The sequence below is a fragment of the Cololabis saira genome, chromosome 22 (assembly GCF_033807715.1).
Source record: "Cololabis saira isolate AMF1-May2022 chromosome 22, fColSai1.1, whole genome shotgun sequence".
NCBI classification, from domain to species: domain Eukaryota; kingdom Metazoa; phylum Chordata; class Actinopteri; order Beloniformes; family Belonidae; genus Cololabis; species Cololabis saira.
Window position 1 is genome coordinate 4489971 of NC_084608.1, and position 23311 is coordinate 4513281.

General features: G+C 43.9%; 2 protein-coding genes across 2 annotated transcripts; both read right to left on the reverse strand.

Moving 5' to 3' along the window:
- Positions 1 to 237: 237 nt before the first annotated feature.
- chodl (chondrolectin) lies at positions 238 to 17847 on the reverse strand. The gene is made up of 8 exons (XM_061713542.1): positions 17664 to 17847; positions 5881 to 6056; positions 3985 to 4163; positions 2847 to 3004; positions 2725 to 2775; positions 2446 to 2523; positions 2272 to 2368; positions 238 to 766 (listed from the first exon to the last, which is right to left on the reverse strand). Exons 1-8 carry the CDS (start codon positions 17740 to 17742, stop codon positions 682 to 684), a joined length of 903 nt encoding a protein of 300 aa, XP_061569526.1. The 5' UTR covers positions 17743 to 17847; the 3' UTR covers positions 238 to 681.
- LOC133423647 (uncharacterized) lies at positions 10378 to 11511 on the reverse strand. The gene is made up of 2 exons (XM_061713913.1): positions 11224 to 11511; positions 10378 to 11126 (listed from the first exon to the last, which is right to left on the reverse strand). The coding sequence occupies exons 1-2, from the start codon at positions 11467 to 11469 to the stop codon at positions 10458 to 10460; spliced, it is 915 nt and encodes a 304-aa protein (XP_061569897.1). The 5' UTR covers positions 11470 to 11511; the 3' UTR covers positions 10378 to 10457.
- Positions 17848 to 23311: the final 5464 nt, after the last annotated feature.

A 23311-nucleotide genomic window follows, 5' to 3' on the forward strand; every position in this document is an offset into this window, starting at 1 on the left:
ACAATTCATTCCCCGTCTTTTTTTTTCAAGTTTGAAAAAAAGACTTTTTGAACACCAAATTCAATTTTTATAGGCTACAGAAAATAATGACAGTACATCTGTTACACCATGTTTCACAGCAGATTTGCAATTGTTTGAAGACTCTGCCTCCGCTTTCCTTCGCGGCCCGGTCGTCGCCGGCCACGCGCCGACAGCCCGCTGAGTCCCAACACCATCATGTTGAAGTTTGCATCATAACTTCTCCTCAGCTGTCGATCTTCCACCCACTTTTCTCCAGATTGTCGCTACGTTTCTCCATTTTATCTTTTTCTTTTCTTTCTTACCGTTATTTTTTATTTTTCTTCTTCATGACAGGGGTTGGTTTTGGCCTGGCTCCATCTAGCGTTGTGATGGGTATAACGTCTAGACCCCGAATGTAAGACGATCCCCACTTTTTCAGTCTTATTTCGATGCAAAAAACACCGTCTTCTATTCGGGCCAATACGGTACATGTGTTTAATCAATGGCGGGGGGAGGGACACGAGGACAGACAGACAGAGACAATACAGACTGGATGAGAGAGGAGACGAAAGCAAAGGAGCAGCAGAAGGAAAGGAGACGGGGAAGGGTCCACAGTCAAACAGGAAGTGGAAGTGTCAGTTAAAGGACTCTGTGGTGTGACGCCGTGGCAGAGCGGTGATGTCACACCTCCATGGTGTCAGCTTTGGGCGAGGTTTGGGAGATCCACAGGTTGGAGTGGGGGGCGGCGGTCTTGGTGCGCGGGTTTCTGTGGGGAGGGAGTGGATGACATCATCAGTGCTCATGTTTAAACGGCCCTACTTATGCAAAACCACATTCCTGAGCCGAGCGTCTGAAAACACTTCCAGCCTGAAACGGGTTTTACTGAAAAGACAGACGCAGAAGACTGCACGCGTGCATGCACACAGCTGTCCTCTGAACTCTTGTTTCAGAAGGTGACAGGACGTGCAGAACCAGGACGCTGAAACCAGGTCTGGACTAATGTCAGGACAGGTAATAACAACATCCTCAAGTGGTTTAAGGCCCAGTCCCAATCCCCCACTACCCCTACTTTTCAGCACTACCCCTAAATTTTGCGCCTTCCCGTGAGGGTAGTGGTGTCCCAATTCCTCTTTGCATGTAGGGCTAGTGGGGATCAATCTAGCCCTACAGAGCGAGGGGTTTCAGATGCTGACTAGCTGACCGAGGGCCAGAAAAATTTCCCAGAATGCTTTTCGTCATCATTTGCGGACTGAATCAGAAAAAAAAAAAACATGGCGGACATTTCCTATTTTTTAGTGAATAAAATCAATATTTTGAGTTAGTTTCTGCATAAAAATGCATTTTGATTACATTTCTAGTGAGAAATATATATTTTACTTTCATAATATTCACTCAGTGAATGTACATAATCACTCGCTTGCCCGTTGTTGCGAAGTCTTTTCAGATCTCGCCAGAATAAAGGCTGATTTATGGTTCCGCGTTAAACCAACGCAGAGCCTACGCCGTAGGGTACGGGGCGACGCGCTCAGTACGCTGTTCCCTACGCCGTAGACTCTGTGTCGATTTAGCGCAGAACCATAGATCAGCTCCCGAGCCGGCTGCTCTTCTCATCTCGAAATTTTCGGATCAAATTTCTTAACAGGCGTTATTTGGATAAACTGAGCCCAGGTTGGGGATCTTAACGGTTACTTTTACGCCTGAAAAAATATTAAAACTTAATAAAGTGGCATATTAACAGCGCTACAGCTGAAATTAAAACAGCTTTTAGCTCTGGGCTTCCTGATATGGTGTGACGTTTGTGCAAACGTAACTACGTAGTCGCTTACGTACCCGAACGTAAACCACGCAGTGACGTAGCAAGCTACATTTAGGGGTGGTGCTGAAAAGTAGGAGTAGTGGGTGTATTGGGAGTATTGGGACAGGGCCCTGGGAAGATTACAAGGGCCCTAAAAATGTGGGGCTTAAATTTTAGGGCTAGTGGTAGAAAGTAGGGGGTGTATTGGGATTGCCCCTAAATGTACCTAAAGAGTAAAGGCAAAGAAAAGTCCCCTCTCAGCGCACAAGAGTACTTCCAGGCTGTCCGTTGGGCTACATCCAGACCGGCATCATCCCGGCGTGTAGCGGAGCAGTTTATATATTTATATATTTTTTAACTGGAGTACTGGTTACAACCAACCATCATCACTGACGGATGGCAGCTGTTCTAAGGGTTCTGGCTGTCGGCAGCAGAGGAGGATGCTGGGATGTGGAGTCCTTCTGCTTTTCTCTTACCTCGGGCTCAGCGTCTGGAAACAACACGTCCCAGAAGCCACCAGGATGAGCAGCAGCAGTGGGATTGTAGGAATGACGACGTATAGCAGCAACATCCCTGAAGAGACACAGAGGTCACGCCCACATGAGACCGGAGTGATGTCACAGCAGGTTACACGTCATAGGGGCCCTTACCTGAAGCTCCAGCCTTTGTGATGTTTGGTGGGATGTCCTCATCCCCTGCAGTGACCACGTCTCCACCTGCAGTCACTGCTGAGGGCACACAAACACAAACGCACTGTTGGGCCACAGTCCTATGTTTGCTTGGTGGAAAAGGTGTGAACAGGGAGCCTTAATTTGAACTTTAAGGCCCAGCTCTGAGGCCTCACACTGAGACCAGCCTCGATTTCTTACAGCTGAGCTCATGGCCTGAAAATAAAGGAAATGAAGGAATGACTCCAAAGCTCTGCTCACCTGTGTGCCGCCCCCCAGGTGTGTCTCCGTGCTCCTTCACCAGGTGGCTCTCTGCAGGACAGTGGAGCATAAATAAAGAGCACCACCTGCGTCAGGTGCTGAGTGTGATGGGCTGGCGTTACCTGGCTCATACTTGCAGATGAAGTTGTGCTTCATGTTGCAACGGTCGTCGTTCCATTGGTGGAGATAAGCCCCGCCCAGACCAGGAAGTGCAGTGGGCTGATGGTACATGACGACGCAGGCCTCCCCTCCACAGGACGGCTCGTCAAAGTACCAGTTCCTGCATCATCGTCACCATAATAGTCACATTTCCTTTACAGTGTTGGTGCAAGTCTCGCGGTTAAATCATGAAGAATGACGTGATGAAGAACTATCTGCAGCTAAAATTGTGACTATAACACTACATAACAGTATTAGGGCCATGCAGGAGAAAAGATAGTTGAGAGGGGAAGATATTTAGATAGTTCCTAGGTGTTGATGGTTCCATAGAGGCTGATGGTTCCTATATACTTATGGTTCTCTAGAAACTGAATGTCCCTAGGTGCTGATGGATCCATAAAAGCTGGTGGTTCCTAGGTGCTGATAGTTACCTAGAAGCTGATGGTTTTCTAGAAGCGGATGGTTCCCTAGAATCTGGCATTTCCTAGGTGCTGATGGTTACCTAGAAGCTGATGGTTCATATGTGCTGATGGTTCCTAGGTGCTGATTGTCCCTAGGTGCCGATGGTTCCCTAGGTGCTGATGGTTCCTAGGTGCCGATGGTTCCCTAGGTGCTGATGGTTCCTAGGTGCTGATGGTTCCTAGGTGCTGATGGTTCCTAGGTGCTGATGGTTCCCTAGAAGCCGGTGTTTCATAGGTGGTAATGGCTCCATAGAAGTTGATGGTTCCCTAGGTGCTGATGGTTCCTAGGTGCTGATGGTTCCCTAGGTGCTGATGGTTCCCTAGGTGCTGATGGTTCCTAGGTGCTGATGGTTCCCTAGGTGCTGATGGTTCCTAGGTGCTGATGGTTCCCTAGGTGCTGATGGTTCCTAGGTGCTGATGGTTCCCTAGGTGCTGATGGTTCCTAGGTGCTGATGGTTCCTAGGTGTTGATGGTTCCCTAGAAGCTGATGGTTCTCTAGAAGCTGATGGTTCCTAGGTGTTGATGGTTCCCTAGAAGCTGATGGTTCTCTAGAGCCTGGTGGGTACTTGATGCTGATAGTTCCTAGATGTTCTCAGTGGATGAGGAACGTCACATGGAGTTGTGGTGACATCACACTCACCTGAAGGAGGACACGCTGCCGTCGGTCCACTGGTACAGCTGCGGACAGGAAGTGAAGGAGCCCCCCAGCTCTGCACGAGTCCTTTCACCTCCATCCACTCGTTTCAGACCTATCCAGAAGTCTCCGTCGGCGATCCCGCCACCTCTTCCTGCCATCCCCACTGCACCGGAGCGCATGGCCTGGAGACCAGGAGCAGGAGTTTAGGGGGAATGGGAGGAGAAGGTGAGGACACAGGTGTGAGTCTCACCTGCAGCAGTGTTGTGCATCAACGAGTTCAAATAAACGCGTTCATTAAACAGGTTCATTTCTGTGAGAACGTTGAACTGAACACAACATATTTGCAAATAAAGAACTAGAACGTGAACTTGTTCATTCTGCAGATCATGAACTGGAACTTGAACTGTTCAGATTATGTGAGTTTCAGCTTCACTGTTTAGGTCCCATTATTACGGAATAATCCTCCTCATTTCACCAGTAGGCGGTGCGCACATTTAAAATACTTGACAAGACGACGACTTCACACTACATTACCCACAATGCAGTGCACACTAGCGTAACAACGGGCACCATCTCCATAGCAACGGCGGCCCGAGCCTGGTGCATCTTTACATGATCAGTGAAGAGAGAGACGTTGCAGACGCAGCGTCAGCGAGGCATCAGATGATGATCCTTATCATTATCTGCAGGAATTTTACACATCGTCTCCCAAAGAGTCCGACGGTAAAAATCTAACCTTTCTGTACAAATTATGTCCACCTGCGCTGAGAAAACTAGTCCGAGCTTCTGCCTCGTCAACTTCAAATTTGAAACGTCATGTGGAGTTAAAACATCCGTCCAGTGTGAGAAAATATCTGCAAGTCCTTGACAATCAAACAAAGTGATCAGGAAAGACCAAGAAAAGCCACTAGGACAATACATGATAGTTTACAGCAGGGGTCTCCAACCCTGTCCTGCATGTTTTACATGTTTCCTTGCATCATCACACCTGATTGTAATTAATGGTCGTCATCAGCTTGTCATCCAGGTCTGCACAAGTCTGTTAATGACACAATCATTTTTACCAGGGTGCTAAAGCAGGGAAACATCTAAAACACACAGGACAGGGTCCCGAGGACCAGGGATGGGAATTGATAAGATTTTTTCGATTCCGATTCCATTTTCGATTCTGCTTAACGATTCGATTCTTTATCGATTCTCTTATCGATTCACATTTGGAAAAAAGGAGAACAAACAATTTTAGTATCAACTTTGTTTTATATCTTTGTACGCCGTACAGTGCGTGTCGCTGCGTACCCTACGCCGTAGGCTCTGCGTTGGTGTAACTCGGAACCATAAATAAGCCTTACCACATGCCGGCCGACTCCGCGCTCCCAGCGCATCAGCCGGCCGAGTCCTAACAGTTTCCCCCCTTTGTGGAAATGTCCACATTGCAATTATTGTTGCCCTGTTGTCATCCTTTTTGGTCAAATGTAACCAAACTTTCGAGCGTTTATGCCGCTTTGTCCCCGTGTTTTCCTGCTGGGCGCGAATGCGCACGTTGCACAACGTGCTTGGTGACGTCATTCGCGCCCACTGGAATCGATAAGGGAATCGTTTGAGAAAAAGGCAAACGATTCCAAGGTATTGAAACACTGGGAACCGGTTCTTCACAAGAACCGGTTCTCGATTCCCATCCCTACCGAGGACCAGGGTTGAAGACCACTGGTAAACGGTGAACAGTTTTAGGATAGGGGGGCGTTTCATTCGTACTTCTCACCTAAACATATTGAAATGAACTGAATTTGAACTAGTTCAAAATGAAAATGGTGAACTATGAACGTGAACTGTTCATTTTTAAACTATGTGAACTGAACTTTGAACTAGTTCATGAGAAGCATGACCCTGCACAACCCTCACCTGCAGCAGGTGTTCGATGTCCCTCTGCTCGCTGGCGTTGTCGATGCTCAGCAGTGACCCTCCGTCCATCTCACAGGCCTCCCACGCCTCCATGAACGAGACGCGGCTCGACACGTCATGGAAGTAGGCGATCTTGTAGCAGGGCCGCTCGGCGTCGTCCAAACACACCCTTTGACCTGGGAGACACAGAACCACGCCCTCCTGTTACCCCATCCGTCACTGTGATGCTGACAGTGTTTCTGACCTGAACCACATCACTGCTGATGCAGCGTGTGTGTGTGTGTGTGTAGCAGTGATTAACACACTCTGGTATAAATGTCCTCAGAGCTACTTTAAGTGATTAGCTGGATTCTCTTCTGCACAATCATCACTTTGCTGCAAAGCTTCCAAAGAGCTCCATATACGTACAACTCCCTCAGCCCGTCTGATCATCTGTCCTCAGCGCACGGGCCGACAGATGAGGTGGACCTGTTCCCACGCAATGGATAAATCAGCAATGAAGAATAGGTTTTGTTCAGGAAGAGGTGTAATGACTCAGAAACATGTCTGCACCAGAAGACTTAAATCTGTATCCTAGCAACCACCTGAAACACCTTAGCGAAAGCATTTTCAGGAAGTGGTCCATTTCTTTTTTTCTTTATATTTTATTTTTATTTAGTTTTTCAACAAAAACAAAACATAAGACAGACAGGGTCATCACAGGTGTATAGAAATGCATATTGTAGACACAAGATTGGATGGGTCTGGGTTACATTTTTATCAAAATATATTGGGTCCTTAGTGTCCATGTGTGCCGATTGTGGTGCTAGAGGATTTTAGCTCCTTCACTCTGTTTCTTGTAGATCCTAAGCGTTCCGTACCAAGGAAGATGTCTCCCATTCTTTCGTAACTCAAAAGTCCATTCTTTTTGTGCAGAGGGAAAATAAAAAGAACAATGGCATATTTCTTCTGCCAAACATATACAGAAAATCATTTCAGGTTCAAATAGGACTTCCATTTTTCCCAGTATTTTTCACCTTTCTTGTTAGCATGTCTCAAAGAAAAAGTCAATCGTTCCATATTATAGATTTCATGAAGTGGTCCATTTCTGCTGCAGGTCAACAACATCTTCCATTCAATTCAATTGTATTTGTAAAGCCTCTATTACAGGGGTCGGCAACCCAAAATGTTTTAGAGCCATATTGGACCAAAAACACAAAAAACAAATATGTCTGGAGCCGCAAAAAAATGAAAAGTCTTGTATCAGCCTTAGAATGAAGACAACACATGCTGCATGTTTCTATATTAGTTATAACTGGGGGGAGATTTTTTTTTTTTCATTATGCACTTCGAGAAAAAAGTCGAAATGTCAAGATTAATGTTGAAGTACAATCTTGAGAAAAAAGTCGAAATGTCGAGGAAAAAGTCGAAATGTCGAGATTAAAAAGGAAAGGAAAAAGGAAGAAAAAAAGAGAAAAAAAGGAAAAAAAAAGAAGAAAAGGAAGAAAAAAAGAGAGAAAAGGGAAAAAAAGAGAAAAAAAATAAAAAAAGGAAAAAAAGGTATAACATTTTTGAAAAAGCTCCAGGACCCACTAAAGAACCGCATGCGGCTCTAGAGCCGCGGGTTGCCGACCCCTGCTCTATTACAACACAAGTTTTCTCCAGGATCTTCTCAGAGACCAGAACATGACCCCCAAGCAATTATTACATAAACTATGGCAGGTAAAAACTCCCCTTTAGGAGGAAAGAAACCTGGACCAGGACCTGGATCATAAGGGGAAACCTCCTGCTGGAGACCAGCTGGGCAGAGCAGGAAAAGAGAAAACAGACAGAGAGAATGAAGAACAGAGAGAGGAGAGACACAGACACAATGGCTAACTGGTGCACTACAGGGATGACTGTATAGACAGATGCAGACAGCTGACAATGGGGTGGTCGGAGGGAGAATTCAGTAGGTATCCAACCCTCCGTCCATCTCAGATGGGTTGCTAGGCAACACTCTGAGGTCCTGAGGTTCTGTTGAAGTCCTATTTAAGTGAACTGTTGAAGCTATTTCACTCTGAAAAACCTCTGTGCAACAATCACAGGCAGACAGATGTTTTTATTCAGGTGTTAATCACTTGTATGAGACGATTGATTCAGAGTTGTGATGTGATGCAGGGATACTCAGCTGTTGCTCAGGTGGTGGATCGATCATCTGTCAGTCAGAAAATCAGGGGTTTGAATCCTGGCCCAATCCCATGTGAACATTTAAACACTACGTCACTTGTTTCTTTGACCATCAAATCTGATGGTGAAATAAACCACGCAGGCCATTTCTGAGACCACTTTTAACTAAATATAGAACACAGTAAGTGATGCACTGTTTATTTGCTATGAGTACTTGCAGTACTCCAGTAGTTCTGGGAAACTTCCAGCAGGAAACTGACCGGACTTTGAGACTTCAGGACGGTTTGGGTTTGCTATGAACATGCAGAAAAGAGTGGAAAAAAAAGACGAAGCAAAGCCTAATTTCTTAAAAAAGGCACTGAGAGTGTTGGTGTACAACAGGTGGTAAGGCTTTCGTTTTGGGGGTTCAGCCAGTGAAAAGTATTGTGGCCGAGACCCTCCGTTGCTGAAAGTAAAAGTAACGCTGCAAACAGAAACAAACGCTGCAAATTAAAGTAAGGCTGCAAATAATGACAAACCCCGCTGCAAATAAAATAATAAACGCCGCTGCAAGTTAAAAAAATACGACGCAAAAAAAAAAAAAAGCCACAACGGGGACTATTTTTGCTGATGCACCAGTGTTTTTTACATGAGAGGAGAAGAAGAAGAGGACGTAAGTGAAAAGGAAGAAATAAGAAGAGCGAGGAATAAGAAGAACGAATGAGAAAATAAGTGAAAGGGTTAGTGTTCAACGTCGCTACGTGTCATTTTTTTCATCTTCTCCTCTCACTTAAAAAACACCGGTGCATCAGCAAAAATAGCCCCCGGTAATTCACTAATTCACCGTTGTTGCTTTATTTGCGTCGTTTTTTTATTTTATTTGCAGCAGCGTTTATTTTATTTGCAGCGGGGTTTCTTTATATTTTCAGCGTTTATTTTATTTGCAGTGCCAAAATGACACAATTAATTCAAAATGGCCGACTTCCTGTTTGGTTTCGGCCATGGCGCCAAGAGACTTTTCTTTAAGTTGCGACATGATACAAGTGTGTACCGATTTTCGTGCATGTACGTCAAACCGTATTGTGGGGATTGAGGCACAAAGTTTTCTAGGTGGCGCTGTTGAGCCATTTTGCCACGCCCATTAATGCAAACCATTACAGTTTTTTCCAATTGCTAACACAATTTTGCAAACTAGGCTGGTTTTATCAAAATACTTAAAGGGATTGTGACATGAAAAACAAATTTTTCTTGATTTTTTGTGTTTTGTTGGGTGTCTTGACATCAATTACACCCAAAAAACAACGAACTTTTAACATTCAGTGTATTGTGTGCTTTCTGGGATTTTCCGCATAACTGTGCAAAAACGGCGCATGTGGTTTGGTGGCGGGCCGTTACGTAACGGCCCGCTAAATCACCGCCCCCTCCACCCAGCTCCCTGCCTCCTCTCCAGCGCACCATAAAGGCTGATTTATGGTTCCGCGTTACACCGACGCAGAACCTACGGCGTAGGGTTACGCTGCGACGCGCACCATACGCTGAACCCTACGGCGTAGGCTCTGCGTCGATTTAACGCGGAACCATAAATGAGGCTTAACACGGAGCTGTTTAGAGCGTCTTTTGTTCTAATCACCGGAGGAAAACTGCTAAGAAGACCCGCGGCCACTGACTGGACTTAAGATAAGGGGACAGTGCTGCTTGCATGCCTTTATTTTTATGATTGTTTGCTGTGGTTCTCCCTGCTGCTCTTCCGTGCATGCTTCGCCTGTCGCTCCGACGCCGCTGTGAGCGTATGGTTGGGCTGGAGGAGGTTTGGAGGAGGAGCGGAGCAATGATTGACAGGAAAGGGGGGAAAGGAAGCATTTTTCACGGCGCAAAAAAACACTGTAATAAAAAGCCAGGAAAAGAGTACTAAGAGTGAAGTTTTTCTTGTTACACTCTTTTAGACACATTTGAGGGATGTTGGCCAAGACTTTTAATAGTGTTAAAAGCATGTTAAAAATGATGTCACAATACCTTTAACACAATTCACAAAACCACACACCCAAACTGCAAAATACCTCATATATCCTGCAAAATGAAGCACTGCAACCAAAACTACATATAGCATTATCAAAATCAAACTTTTGCACCACATGGCACACACTCCATTCATGTTACCAGATTTTTGTCTAACCAACTACACACCGTTTGGTATAATGTAAAGCACTCTCATCTTTAGTATGCTAAAATAGTTCAGATTGTAGAGAATTCTTCAGATTGTTCTCATGCACAGAAATATTTGCGGATACACTCATATGCTGTTGAAACATTTATTTTTTTAATTTTTCACCAAACAAGTCATACATTGGAATGAACAAAAATATCCTCACAAAAAACAGTACACTGAAAAAGAAAACTGCAGAAGAAGTGTGCAGAAAAAATGTTGGAAAAAAAAGAGGCAAGAAAAATAATTAGGCAGCATCTTGCCGCACAGCTGGGTCTGGCCACAACGCCTCGTCCACATCACAGGCAATATCTTCTCTTGCCAGACATCGAGGGAAGAAGCGCCTTGAGTGCCTTATCCATCCCTGAATCACACCCACATCAATTTCGTCACATGCCTCTTCCATAACCTGTACAAGAGGCATGCGCACAAAGGGCTGCTGGTCGTATACCTTCCACCGCCATGCCGAAAAGAACTCTTCTATGGGGTTCAGAAATGGCGAGTATGGTGGGAGGTATTGCACGAGAAATGCTGGGTGGTCAGCAAACCAGTTTTGGACTGGGGCTGCACGATGAAAGCTCACGTTGTCCCATACTACAACGTACCGGTTTCTTTGATGGTCTGCATCATTCATACGCTCTGGTGGTATGAGAATGTTGTGGAGTCTGTCCAGAAATGTGAGAATTTGGGCTGTGTTGTATGGTCCAAGGTTGGCATGACGGTGGAGGACACCATGCGTACTGGAGATGGCAGCGCACATTGTGATGTTCCCACCACGTTGGCCAGGAACATCTATAATGGCTCTGTGGCCGATGATGTTTCTTCCCCTTCTTCTGGTCTTTGCTAGGTTGAACCCAGCCTCATCTATAAAGATGAACTCATGTGGGATTGCATGAGCATCCATTTCCAGTACTCTCTGAAAACAAAAACCAAAAAAGCAGTCAATTTGGTGTTATCCAGTACACTGGGAAAAAATGTTGCATGTAGTGTACTGCAGTCAATATTGTACTTACATCCACATACGCTCGTCTGAGCTCTTTGTTTCTTTGAGAGTTTCTCTCAAAAGGCACCTTATAAAGTTGTTTCATTCCGATTTGGTTTCGCTTGAGAATGCGAGCCAATGTGGAAAGACTGACACGTTGAATGTTGTTGAATATGGTGTTGTCTTGGATGATGTGGCTTTGAATTTCCCGTAATCTGATTTCATTATTTTCCAAAACCAAGTTTACAATGGCAGCTTCCTGTACCCCGGTGAACATTTGGCCCCTTCCTCCACCATGGTAGCGTCTCTCAGTCCTTTAGAAAAACAAAAAAACTAAAATATAGGGCTTGGACAATGCAGCCTAAGGATATTTCCCCCACAGTAGAGTAAATTGTACAGGAAACTTGTACAGTTAGTATATGGCATCAGCCATTCATGAAGTAAACAGGTGTCACCCAACTGATACACTATGACATGCGGTGTACTACATAGTGTGAAAGAAAGTTTGGTTACATACCTGTGCTCCAGTCTAAATGTCCGGATGACAGAGGCGACAGTAAAACGGCTCAAGTTGGGCTGCACTCTCTGTCCAGCCTCTCGCATTGTCAGCCCATGGTTGATGACATGATCAACTAAGGTTGCTCTGATTTCATTCGAAAGTTGTTGTCTTCTTTGGCCATGACCTCCTCTACCCCTACCTCTCACTCTTCCTCCCCCTCTCATTCTCATTCTCACCCTCCCTCTTCCTCTTCCTCTTCCTCTTCCTCTTCCTCTTCCTCTCTCTGCAACGTCTTCCATTGTTCTTCCAAGAAAAAGGTGCTCACCTGTGGTCTTTTTATAGTGCTTACTTCCTGATTGAAGTGGTAACAATTAACCATTGAGGTGTTTGGCCAGGTGGCACATGTGTTGGCCAATTAGCTCATGCAGGGTCATTTTGAATGGCAGTGTTTTGAAATGGCAAACATGTGACTTTATGTCAGATTGTTGTGTCTTATCTAGAGAACCGTGTCCAGTGCATTTAAAAAGTGCCATTTTGAATTGCAAAATGTGCGTAAAGCAGAAAATGTGTTTAGAGTTTTGGAGACTTGAGAAGAGGTTTTGCTCTCTGTGTGTCAGTTTAAATAATTGTTCTATGCATGTCATTTTAGTGTGTTAGCAATTGGAAAAAACTGTAAATATCAAATTTTTCGCCAGGCCTGGCTTGGTGCAAAATTTGGTGACTTTTTGGGCACGTTTAGGGGGAAAAAAGGCCCTCATTTCGTCAGAAGAAGAAAGAAAAAAAAGAAAGAAAGAAAAAATTCCTACAGATACAATAGGGCCTTCACACTGTAAGTGCTCGGGCCCTAATTAAACTTCCCATGTAAACGCACTCGCTGATCTAACTCATAGGCTGTATCCCATAATTAGCCACTACAGCAGCAGCTTCCAGCCTGACTGATACACATCAGTATATCAGCATAGATCAGGTCCCACTGTAAGTGGAGCAATGGTGGAAAACGAGCAGCCATCATGTCTAAAAGATGCTGCACCCTCTGTTTTACAGAAAACTCTTACGATGTAGTGTTTTTTCTTCCCTCTGAAGTTAATTAACATCAAAATGAAGAATTTGCAGCTTCAGGCCATCTGCACGAGGATGAAGAAGGAAGAATCAGTGATGTGAGGGCTGTTGTATAAAGATCAGGGATTAAACCAAGACATGGCACTCATCCCGGCTGGATCTAGCCTTGAGTCCATTTCCTGAAAGAAGCCCTGGATTAGTTACTGTGGAGGTTCCTAACAGCTAACCTGGTCTGGATCAGACTAACAACCAGGACTTCTTCATCCTGCTGCTGCGTCTTGTCTCTCAGCTGTCACTTCTAATCATACTGGGTTATAGTCAGTACTGGAGTTGAGGGGGGATGAGGGGGGATGAGGGGGGGTGGCATCCCCCCTGAAATAAAAACGGTCCAAATCATCCCCCCTGTAAAACTGCCATCCCCCCTTTCCATCCCTTATGTCATTTCATCAATGAATGTGGTTTTACTGCTATTTGGGACAAGATTTATCTTCTCATTACAAGCAAAAAAATCTTGTTCCACTGGCAGATTTTTCTACTTATTTCAAGTGAAAATCTACTTGAAACAGGTGAAAATTGTTGTTTTTTTGCCAGTGATGAGTCTTGTTTTAAGTGTAATGAGATTTTTTTTACTAAAATGAGACATTTTAACTAGAAATAAGACAAATATTCTTGTTAAGATTTAGAGTTTTTGCAGTGATCCATTTTACTTATCCTGTGAAGGACAGAGTCATATTGATAAGTTCAGAAAAGTGTTTTTCATTGTTGTGTTTTGATGTATTTGATGTAAGCCCAGTGGATATTTAAAGCTTACAGAAGGCTGCATTTAACTGCTGCTATGTCATTCCTGCAGTATTTCTGCAGCTGTTTTGGTCACTGCTATTATTTGTAATATATTATATTATTTGTAATCAGCACAAATTATCTGTCCCCATATGATAAAATCCACCATCCCCCCTGATTCTTTTTTACAACTCGAGTACTGGTTATAGTCCATACAGATTATTTATTTATTTTTTTTTTTTTCCCTTGTCTGCACACATATTAATGATTGATACCATGACGGTAGAAACCAAAAGTATATATATGTGCATTATTACTATATTTAATATATATACATATATATACGCATACATATGCGTACACATACATAAATATACACATACAAACCCAGTGATTATTATTTTTTTTTTTGTTGGGGGGGGGGGGGGGGTGACGACATCCACTGCCAATCCAGGAAGCAGGAACACACGGAAACACACGTCAAGCACTGGAAATCTGCAACAAAAAACCACAAACAAAACACGAAACCGGCACGGAGCCAACCAAAACAATAACAGCAATCGACCTAAATCTTGAGATCTGATTGCAGTCTGAGCTAAGCTACCGCTACCGCTACCTAAACCCAAAAACTAGAGAGCCAGCATGCAGGTGAACAAGCCAGTGTGTATGTCTATGTGTGTGTGTGTGTATGTATATGATCATGTGTGTGTGTGTGTGTGTGTGTGTGTGTATATGCGTGTGACTAAGTGACTGTGACTGTGTGTGTGTGTGTGTGTGTGTGTGTGTGTGTGTGTGTGTGTGTGTGTGTGTGTGTGTGTGTGTGTGTGTGTGTGTGTGTGTGTGTGTGTGTGTGTGTAATAAACCAACCGGAACCCAGGCCACCGGCAACCCCACAGAGGGGAGAAGTAGGAGGGAGGCAACCCACCGCCTGCGAGCCCCCCCCGGCCGCCGACGCGGGCAGGCGCACCCGCCCCCCACGAAAGTGGCCCTCCAAGACCAGAGGGGTGCCCCGCCGCAGAGGCAGCGGGGGGGACCGGAGACGGGCCCGGAGAGAGGGAACCCCCCAACAAGGCGACACCCGTGCAGGCCCGACAACGGAGGGCCCCAGACCCAGGCATCCCATTCATTCATCCATTCACCTATCCGATATCTATACTAATAATAATATGATATACTATACATAATAATAATACTAATAATACTACTACTACTACTACTAATAATAATAATAATAATAATAATAACCATCTTTGTATAATATAATAATGATAAATTATTAAGTTTTGATGTCCTGCCAATGGAGGCCCGAATCCTCCATGGCAGGACCCTTCCATACCGCATTCTCACCGACACAGACACACAATCACGCACCGTTTCCCCCTTCCCGGAGGGGTCCAGCACCGCCAGAAGGCGCCCCAGGCTGCACGGCGAGCTCCGCCAGGCCCGGGTATCCCGACCATACAGTCCATACAGGTTCTAATGCATTATGAACCCTGATATTCACATTTCTATCAATCAATAATCTCTATAAATCCTCTTTCACTTTCACTCCTCTTCCACTATTTCACTTGTTGAGATTATTAGAAAAGACTGAGTTTGTGGTGATTTCCAGATTTCACCGGCGAGAGCAATATACTGAAGACGGCATGATGTTAAGACACGGAAACAAAAATCAAATACACCTATCAAAATATTAGAAATTAAGTGATGATTTCAGGGGGTTTAAGGCAGGTTTTATATCCCAGATACAGTTTTCAAAGCTTCAGAATTTTAACAAAATTTCAGGGTTTCAGTAAAAACAAAGGTTGTTGATGAAAAAATAATGAATTATTATACATATTTTACCAATACGCTGCATTTTAATGAAGGTCATATTTCCCCACCAATCTATACATATTAATCCGTCAAGTATATTGTCACAGGTTTATATTGAAAATGTGTGAATGCTTTTATAAAATGTAAATTTAGAATCCAAATTAAATTTATAATTGTTCATTAAAAATGCTTTTACTGAATAACGAACGATTTTAAATGAGATCTATTTTACTTTCCTGAACAGCAGATGTTGTCATGACGGAAGTTGAGACCATTTTAATATTTTATGACTAAAACCAAATGTAGGACAGTAAAAACACTACCAGGAGGAAGTTACCACAACGATGTTAAGAGGAGGATGTTAGTTTAGTTTTAATTTACAGAACACGTCTTTTTTTTTCTACTTGCAAATTAGGGCTGCACTTAAGGCCGAGGTGTACCTAATGATGTAAAGTTATCTGAACATCCCCTGTATGAGCTGATAGACAAGTTAAAAACAAGGGGCGTGGCCACAACTATATATCAATATATTTTAAAAATGTCATATAAACCTTTAGCCCTAGATGCGATATAGAGAAGGGATAAACCTGACTGGGATCCAAATTTTAACTGGAATGAAATATGGACCAATATAATATCATCTTCTTCCAGAAAACCAGATCATCAGCTTATTCATTATCAATTTGTACACAGAATTTATTTAACACCCCACAAGCTTTACCATATGAAGATCCTGGTTATCTCAGAATAAACCAGGAACCTTCATCCTTATGAACCCCCATCACCCCCATCCTTATGGTCTGGGAATGCCAACCTGATGCAAACTTCTGGCAACAGGTTACAACTGCATTATCCTCCATAACAGTACAGAATATTCCAGTAAACCCTCAAACACTTACGGTGCGTCCGAAATGCCATACTAAACAGTATATACTAAAAAGTATACTTAAATTCGGCACACTTTTGAGTAAATATCAGTAGTATGCATTAATTTGGACGTACTATTAAGAGTGCACACATCACTTCCTGCCGTTGGGAGGGGGGGGGGGTTGTTACCATGGTAACCTGTCACAGCAGCAGTAGCAGCTCCGCTCTGCTCTTTCCCGTTTATTCTGGCCCAAACAAGATGACATTATATAATATTATTATATACGAATATTATATTAATATTATATAATAATATTATTATACTTAATATTATACTTATGACATAAGTATCTGTGCAGCACTTAGCAACCAAACACCGCTAGTGTCCATCAATCCACACTAATACATTTCTCCAGAATGAGTATGGATAGTACATACTATTGAGTACGTACTAATGTTTCAGACGCACTAAAAAATCTCGCACACTCATTTTGCTACTCATTAGGGTGGAAGTGTGTGATTTCGGACGCAGCCTTAGTATTTATGAGGGTCATGGAATTTTGATAGCATTTTATATTTTTACCGTGAATATAATATCAAAAACAAAAATCAATCCAATAAATCAGCCACCAGCGCCCCTCAAACCAAATAAAACAAAACAAATCAAAAAGAAGCTATTAGTCAGGTTCTAATACAGGTACTTATGGTTGCTGTAGCTACAGGAGCCCAGGAGGGACAGTCCACAAAGCTGAACAGCTCCAGTCATTCCTATCAAGCCCACATACTCTCATTTCAATCAGGACGATAGCTGGCCCTTTCTGTTGGTAGCAGTTTACAGATTCACCTCTAGATGCCACTTCATCCCCTACACAGCTATTATCATTTCCATTTGGTCAGAATATTCAGAGCGGAACACGGCATTTCAGTACATATTTATGTACCGTGGATTTAATATAGTCTAAGAGTAATGATGCTGTCATCATTACACTACAAACTGTTTTGATGTAAAAGGGAAGATCATCAATGAAATACAGGAACTAATCATGACTGGGCTTCATCTTGATGGGGGTTCATGCCAAGTGGGGGTTTGATTTAATACTCTGAGTGGATCCAAAGCATTACTTAAGAGATTTTCAAGCCTGTGAAGCAGAACGTAAGTGACAGGTTTAATTCTAATATCTTAAAATCGTTCCTCTTTAAAAGTAATGCCCAGATTAATTCATGTCCAGCAGGTGTTTGTTAAGAAAAGCTTCCTGCACCATGGAAATAACAGATTAAAACTAATAAAACTGCAACGTATGAGTACTGATGTCGTACAGAAGGAATGAGAGACTGACTAGCTCGTCTCATCAGTGATCGTTTTACGCGTGTGGTCAGTAATGACAGATGATATAGTGTGATGTTGCAATAACATTTCAGATATAAAAGTTCCTGATCTCAAAAACACTCACCACTCATGACCCGCGTAGTCTCCACTTGGATCACCTCCGTCACCATGACGACCCCCAGCATCACCAGGGGAAGAGTCATCTTCTTTGTGAAAGGTATATAAAAAAATTGCAAATGTTTTTTGAGAAGATTTGTTTCAAAATAAAAGCCCAGTGCCGTCAGTGCCGTCCTCTCATGTTTCTCTGCTGCGCCTTCGCTCTGAAGTGAAGCTGGAAGAAGAAGAGGAGGCTGTCTGCCTCATCCTCCTCCTCCCCAATCGATCAGAGCCCCAGCTGCACCCGCCTCGTTCATTAAGCCCTGGGGGGCCACAGACACAGTTTAATTCACTTACTGAGCCCTGCAGCTGATTGGCTTCTGCTGAGCAGCTGGTCAATAGCAGAGCATCTCCCTCTAATATCTGCAGTTATGACCAACACTTCCTCTGCATCGATCCCTCGCTGCAGGGTTTTTCTCGCATTATTCACACAGGGGGGTGACGTGCACGCTCATCTTCATGATTTAAATGGATTAAAGAGAAATAGAGGAGGCTGATGTTTGCAGCAGAGGCTCATCGTGGGGGGTGGGGGAGAACTCTGATGGTTCCTGGATGATAAACTTCACAGAGACAGATGTGAGGGATTGTGTTTTATCACCATGGATTCACTCCCAGATGGTTCTGCTGCTGTTTCAAAGGAACATTCTTTAAAATTGTGTGTCATAAGTGCTTCTACATGGTCATGTGACCCAGGACATGGCAGTAGACCTCATGGTGTAGGTCAAGCAAAACACCATAATTTACTGCTGCTAAAAAGTATGGGAACCCTTAGGAATTTAATGGTTCTCTAAATGAATTTGCTATGAAACGTGATCTGAAATTCCACAGCTGGAAGAAAGTCCTGAGGAGTCTTCCTTGACTTAGGGTGTGTTTCTGTGCTCTCCGTCGTTAGGTGCACGGTGGAAAAAAGAGGCTCTTTTCCATGGCTTTAGTGTTGCAACAAAATCAAACATCTTTTATTATGCAATTATGCATATTGCAATCGTCCAGAATGGCCCAAAGGGCAATGTTGCTAGCATTTTGCTAACAAGCTAAAGTCGCAAAAGTCCCATTGCGCAGCAGCGGGTGTACAGCATGACCCCGCTCTGATGTGGAAGAAAAAAATCCCCAAAAAATAAAACACGCCCGAAAAAACGAGGAAAAACATGAAAATGAAGGCGATATAATAGTATACAGAAAAGGTTTCCCTTTTCTTATTATTATTCCGCACACTTTTTTCGTCCGTTAATACGGCTCAAACCGCAACGTGCACCCATGCATGCCATCTCCATCGTGCCTCGATGGGTATTACTTTTCTCAGTCAAAAGCGTTACTGTGGCAACGCTAGATGCCAAAAAGCAAAAAAAAAAGCGAAAATTCGGAAGCTTATTGCTTGGCCGAACTTTATCGTAGAGACATCGTTCAAATCTACAAACACTCGGCCCTATTGGCACTAAAGGACCGTACAACCTCATCATGCTAATTGTTACGGTTTTTGCGATATTTAACTTTCAATTTAAAATAAATTCCATTTGACTTTGGACGCTTGTTGCTAGGCAACAGGTTATCGTAGAGACATCACACAAATGTTACCCGACTCGGCACGCTGTGGACTTCAACATATTCAAATTTCATTAAGCTGTGATTTAAGGAAATTTTATGTCAAAATCCATGCCAAATGGCCCCATCCCCAAAGGTTTATCAGCAACATTTAACTGTTTATTAACAACCCTAAACTACTTCTTGGCCATTATTAATCACCCTAAACCACACAACCCCGAAGCAGGGACTGTGGTTTATTAACAACCCTAAACCACAACCCTGCTGGGAGCACAGGAATGAATGCAATACAACCATAAACACCTCAAACTGACATAGAACCACCCTGAACACAAACACTACACAACCACTACACAACTACGACACAACTACTACACAACTACTACACAACCACTACAGCCCCAAACCAAAGCAAAAAGAGGGGACGAATGGGCAGTAGGGCATGCCCATATCAACATTTTAACAGACCAGTTGGGCAGAGAAACATCACCAGTCATTGTGCTGAGCACTGGTGCACCCCAAGGCTGTGTCCTGAGCCCTCTGCTTTTCTTTCTGCGTGCCCACGACTGCACTGTCAGACTCTGAACCAACCACATCATCAAATATGCAGATGACACTGCAGTGGTGACTGTCGCTACAACAACAATTCTGCACATAGGTGGGGCAGCTTACAACGTGGTGCAGACCACGGCTAACCTTTCAACGTGGTCAACCAACGCAAGTGATGGCCGACTTAAAGAAGCGCTTTAAAAGTCGCAGTAATTAAACCTTTACTTAAAAAACCTTCTCTTGACCCAGACACCTTAGCTAATTATAGACCAATTTCCAACCTTCCATTTGTGTCTAAAATTCTGGAAAAGGCAGTTTCAAGCCAGTTATGTGACTATTTGTATAGAAATGATCTGTTTGAAGTCTTTCAGTCAGGGTTCAGAATGCATCATAGCACAGAGACAGCACTGGTTCGAGTTACGAATGACCTTCTTATGGCCTCAGATAAGGGATTAGTGTCCATATTGGTTCTACTGGACCTCAGTGCTGCTTTTGACACTATAGATCATGGCATTTTACTGCACAGGTTAGAGCATGTTGTTGGGATTAAAGGGACAGCTCTATGTTGGTTTAAATCATACCTATCTGACAGGTTCCAGTTTGTTCATGTACATGAGGTTTCTTCAGAACAGTCAAGGGTCTGTTATGGTGTTCCGCAGGGTTCAGTGCTAGGGCCAATCTTGTTCAGTTTATACATGCAGCCGTTGGGAAGTATAATCCAGAATCACGGCATACACTTTCATTGTTATGCTGATGATACGCAGCTCTACTTGTCTATGAAGCCGGATGAAACAGAACCGTTAGTTAAACTTCAAGCATGTCTTAGGGACATCAAGGACTGGATGTCCAGAAATTTCCTGCTTCTAAATTCAGATAAAACAGAGGTTATCATTCTTGGTCCAGAGCATCTTAGGAAGGGATTAGATGGTGTTGCGATGGCTTCCAGTGCAACTGTGAGAAACCTTGGTGTTATTTTCGATCAGGATTTGTCGTTTAAACCATATGTCAATCAGGTTTGTAAAATAGCCTTTTTCCATCTCCGTAATATTGCAAAGATTAGGAAAATCCTCTCGCAGAGTGATGCAGAAAAACTAGTTCATGCGTTTGTATCTTCTAGACTAGATTACTGTAATGTGTTGTTAGCAGGATGTCCAAGTAATTTGCTGAATAGGCTCCAGCTGATCCAAAATGCAGCAGCACGGGTACTGACAGGAATTAGCAGGAGAGACCACGTCTCTCCAGTGTTAGCGTCGCTCCATTGGTTACCCGTAAAATTCAGAATCCAATTAAAAATTTTATTACTTGCGTATAAAGCCCAAAACGGCTTAGCTCCGCATTATTTGCAAGACCTGATAGTGCCTTATGTTCCTGTCAGAGCTCTCCGTTCTCAGAGTGCAGGTTTACTCGTAGTTCCTAGAGTATCTAAATGTAGATTTGGAGGGCGGGCGTTCTGCTATCAGGCACCACTACTATGGAACCAACTTCCAATCTGGGTTAAGGAGGCTGACACCACCTCCACCTTTAAAACTAAACTTAAAACATTTCTGTTTAGTAAAGCCTATAGTTAGTGTTTAGTAAACCTCTAGCTGGTGTTGGTAAATCTCTAGGTAGTGTAAACTTTAGTGTGTCAGAGTCGCTCCTGTAGTTTCTTGTGCTGGCCCCCCCTTCTCCTCCCTTTTCTCTCTTTTGTCCATGTTGCAGCATCCTTTGCCGGACACCGGAACCTGCAGGTGGTCGTGGGTGGCTTGTAGCTTGCATTACGGAGCACAAGTCTTTCCCTGACCCTGCACCCCAAACTGGGACTTGCTGATTGGGCCGGAGCTTCGGGAGCTGCATGCTGGCCTGCGGTCCCCACCCCTGGTCATCCCGTTGCTGGCCCCCCCTTCTCCTCCCTTTTCTCTCTTTTGTCTTGCAGGTGGTCGTGGGTGGCTTGTAGCTTGCATTACGGAGCACAAGTCTTTCCCCGACCCTGCACCCCAACCTGGGACTTTCTGATTGGGCCGGAGCTTCGGGAGCTGCGTGCTGGCCTGCGGTCCCCACCCCTGGTCATCCCGTTGCTGGCCCCCCCCTTCTCCTCCCTTTTCTCTCTTTTGTCCTGCAGGTGGTCGTGGGTGGCTTGTAGCTTGCATTACGGAGCACAAGTCTTTCCCTGACCCTGCACCCCAACCTGGGACTTGCTGATTGGGCCGGAGCTTCGGGAGCTGCGTGCTGGCCTGCGGTCCCCACCCCTGGTCATCCCGTTGCTGCTTCCACCTGCCTGCTGTGCTGTTGCCGTCCCTGACCCACCAGTCTGGCCCTCGGCAGGAGGGTCCCCCCTTATGAGCCTGGTCCTGCTCAAGGTTTCTTCCCTCCTAAAGGGGAGTTTTTCCTTGCCACTGTTTGGCTTAAGGTTTTTCTCCCACTAGGGGAGTTTTTACCTGCCATTGTTTATGTAATAACTGCTCGGGGGTCATGTTCTGGGTATGGGTCTCTGTAAAGCGTCTAGAGACAACTCTGTTGTATTAGACGCTATATAAATAAAATTGAATTGAATTGAATTGAATAGCAGCAGTTAAATGCAGTCTTCTGTAAGCTTTAAATATCCACTGGGATTACATCAAATACATCAAAACACAACAATAAAAAACACTTTTCTGAACTTATCAATATGACTCTGTCCTTCACAGGATAAGTAAAATGGATCACTGCAAAAACTCTAAATCTTAACAAGAATATTTGTCTTATTTCTAGTTAAAATGTCTCATTTTAGTAAAAAAAATCTCATTACACTTAAAACAAGACTCATCACTGAAAAAAACAACAATTTTCACCTGTTTCACTTAAAATAAGTAAAAAAAATCTGCCAGTGGAACAAGATTTTTTTGCTTGTAATGAGAAGATAAATCTTGTCCCACTGGCAGATTTTTCTACTTATTTCAAGTGAAAATTTACTTGAAACAGGTGAAATTTGTCAAATAAGTTATTTTTCTGGTGATGACTCTAAATGTTGAAATAGCAGTAAAACCACATTCATTGATGAAATGACATAAGGGATGGAAAGGAGGGATGGCAGTTTTCCAGGGGGGATGATTTGGACCATTTTTATTTCAGGGGGGGATGCCATCCCCCCTCGTCCCACCTCATCCCCCCTCAACTCCAGTACTGGTTACAGTGAAAGGAGCATCTGTTGCAGGTGGAGCAGTAATCTGAACAGCTTCTTCCCATAAACGAGTCTGCCTCCCCTCCCCCTGCCCACTGTCACGCAGATGCCCCTCCCTCCCCCTGCACTCTCTCATCCAGACCCTCACCCCCCACCACACACTGGCACAGATTGCTGACAGCGGCCACCTGTCAAAGTGCACTTTATTTGGGTATAATACACTTTAATGTAGATGCACTACAACTCTGCTGCTCTGGCGGTTTTTAATGAATATGTTATACTCTAATCTGCTGCTGCTAGTTCAGTGGATGGATGCATGGATGGATGGATGGATGGATGGATGGATGGGTGGATGGATGGATGGATGGATGGATGGATGGATGGACGGA

Coding starts and splice junctions, on each gene's coding strand:
- LOC133423647 (XM_061713913.1), bottom strand. CDS start 11,469: ATGTTCACCGGGGTACAGGAAGCTGCCATTGTAAACTTGGTTTTGGAA. Junction 11,127..11,223: donor TCAGACGAGCGTATGTGGAT/GTAAGTACAATA, acceptor TTTTGTTTTCAG/AGAGTACTGGAAATGGATGC.
- chodl (XM_061713542.1), bottom strand. CDS start 17,742: ATGACTCTTCCCCTGGTGATGCTGGGGGTCGTCATGGTGACGGAGGTG. Junction 2,524..2,724: donor ACCTGGGGGGCGGCACACAG/GTGAGCAGAGCT, acceptor GTGTGCCCTCAG/CAGTGACTGCAGGTGGAGAC. Junction 767..2,271: donor TTCCAGACGCTGAGCCCGAG/GTAAGAGAAAAG, acceptor CCCTCCCCACAG/AAACCCGCGCACCAAGACCG.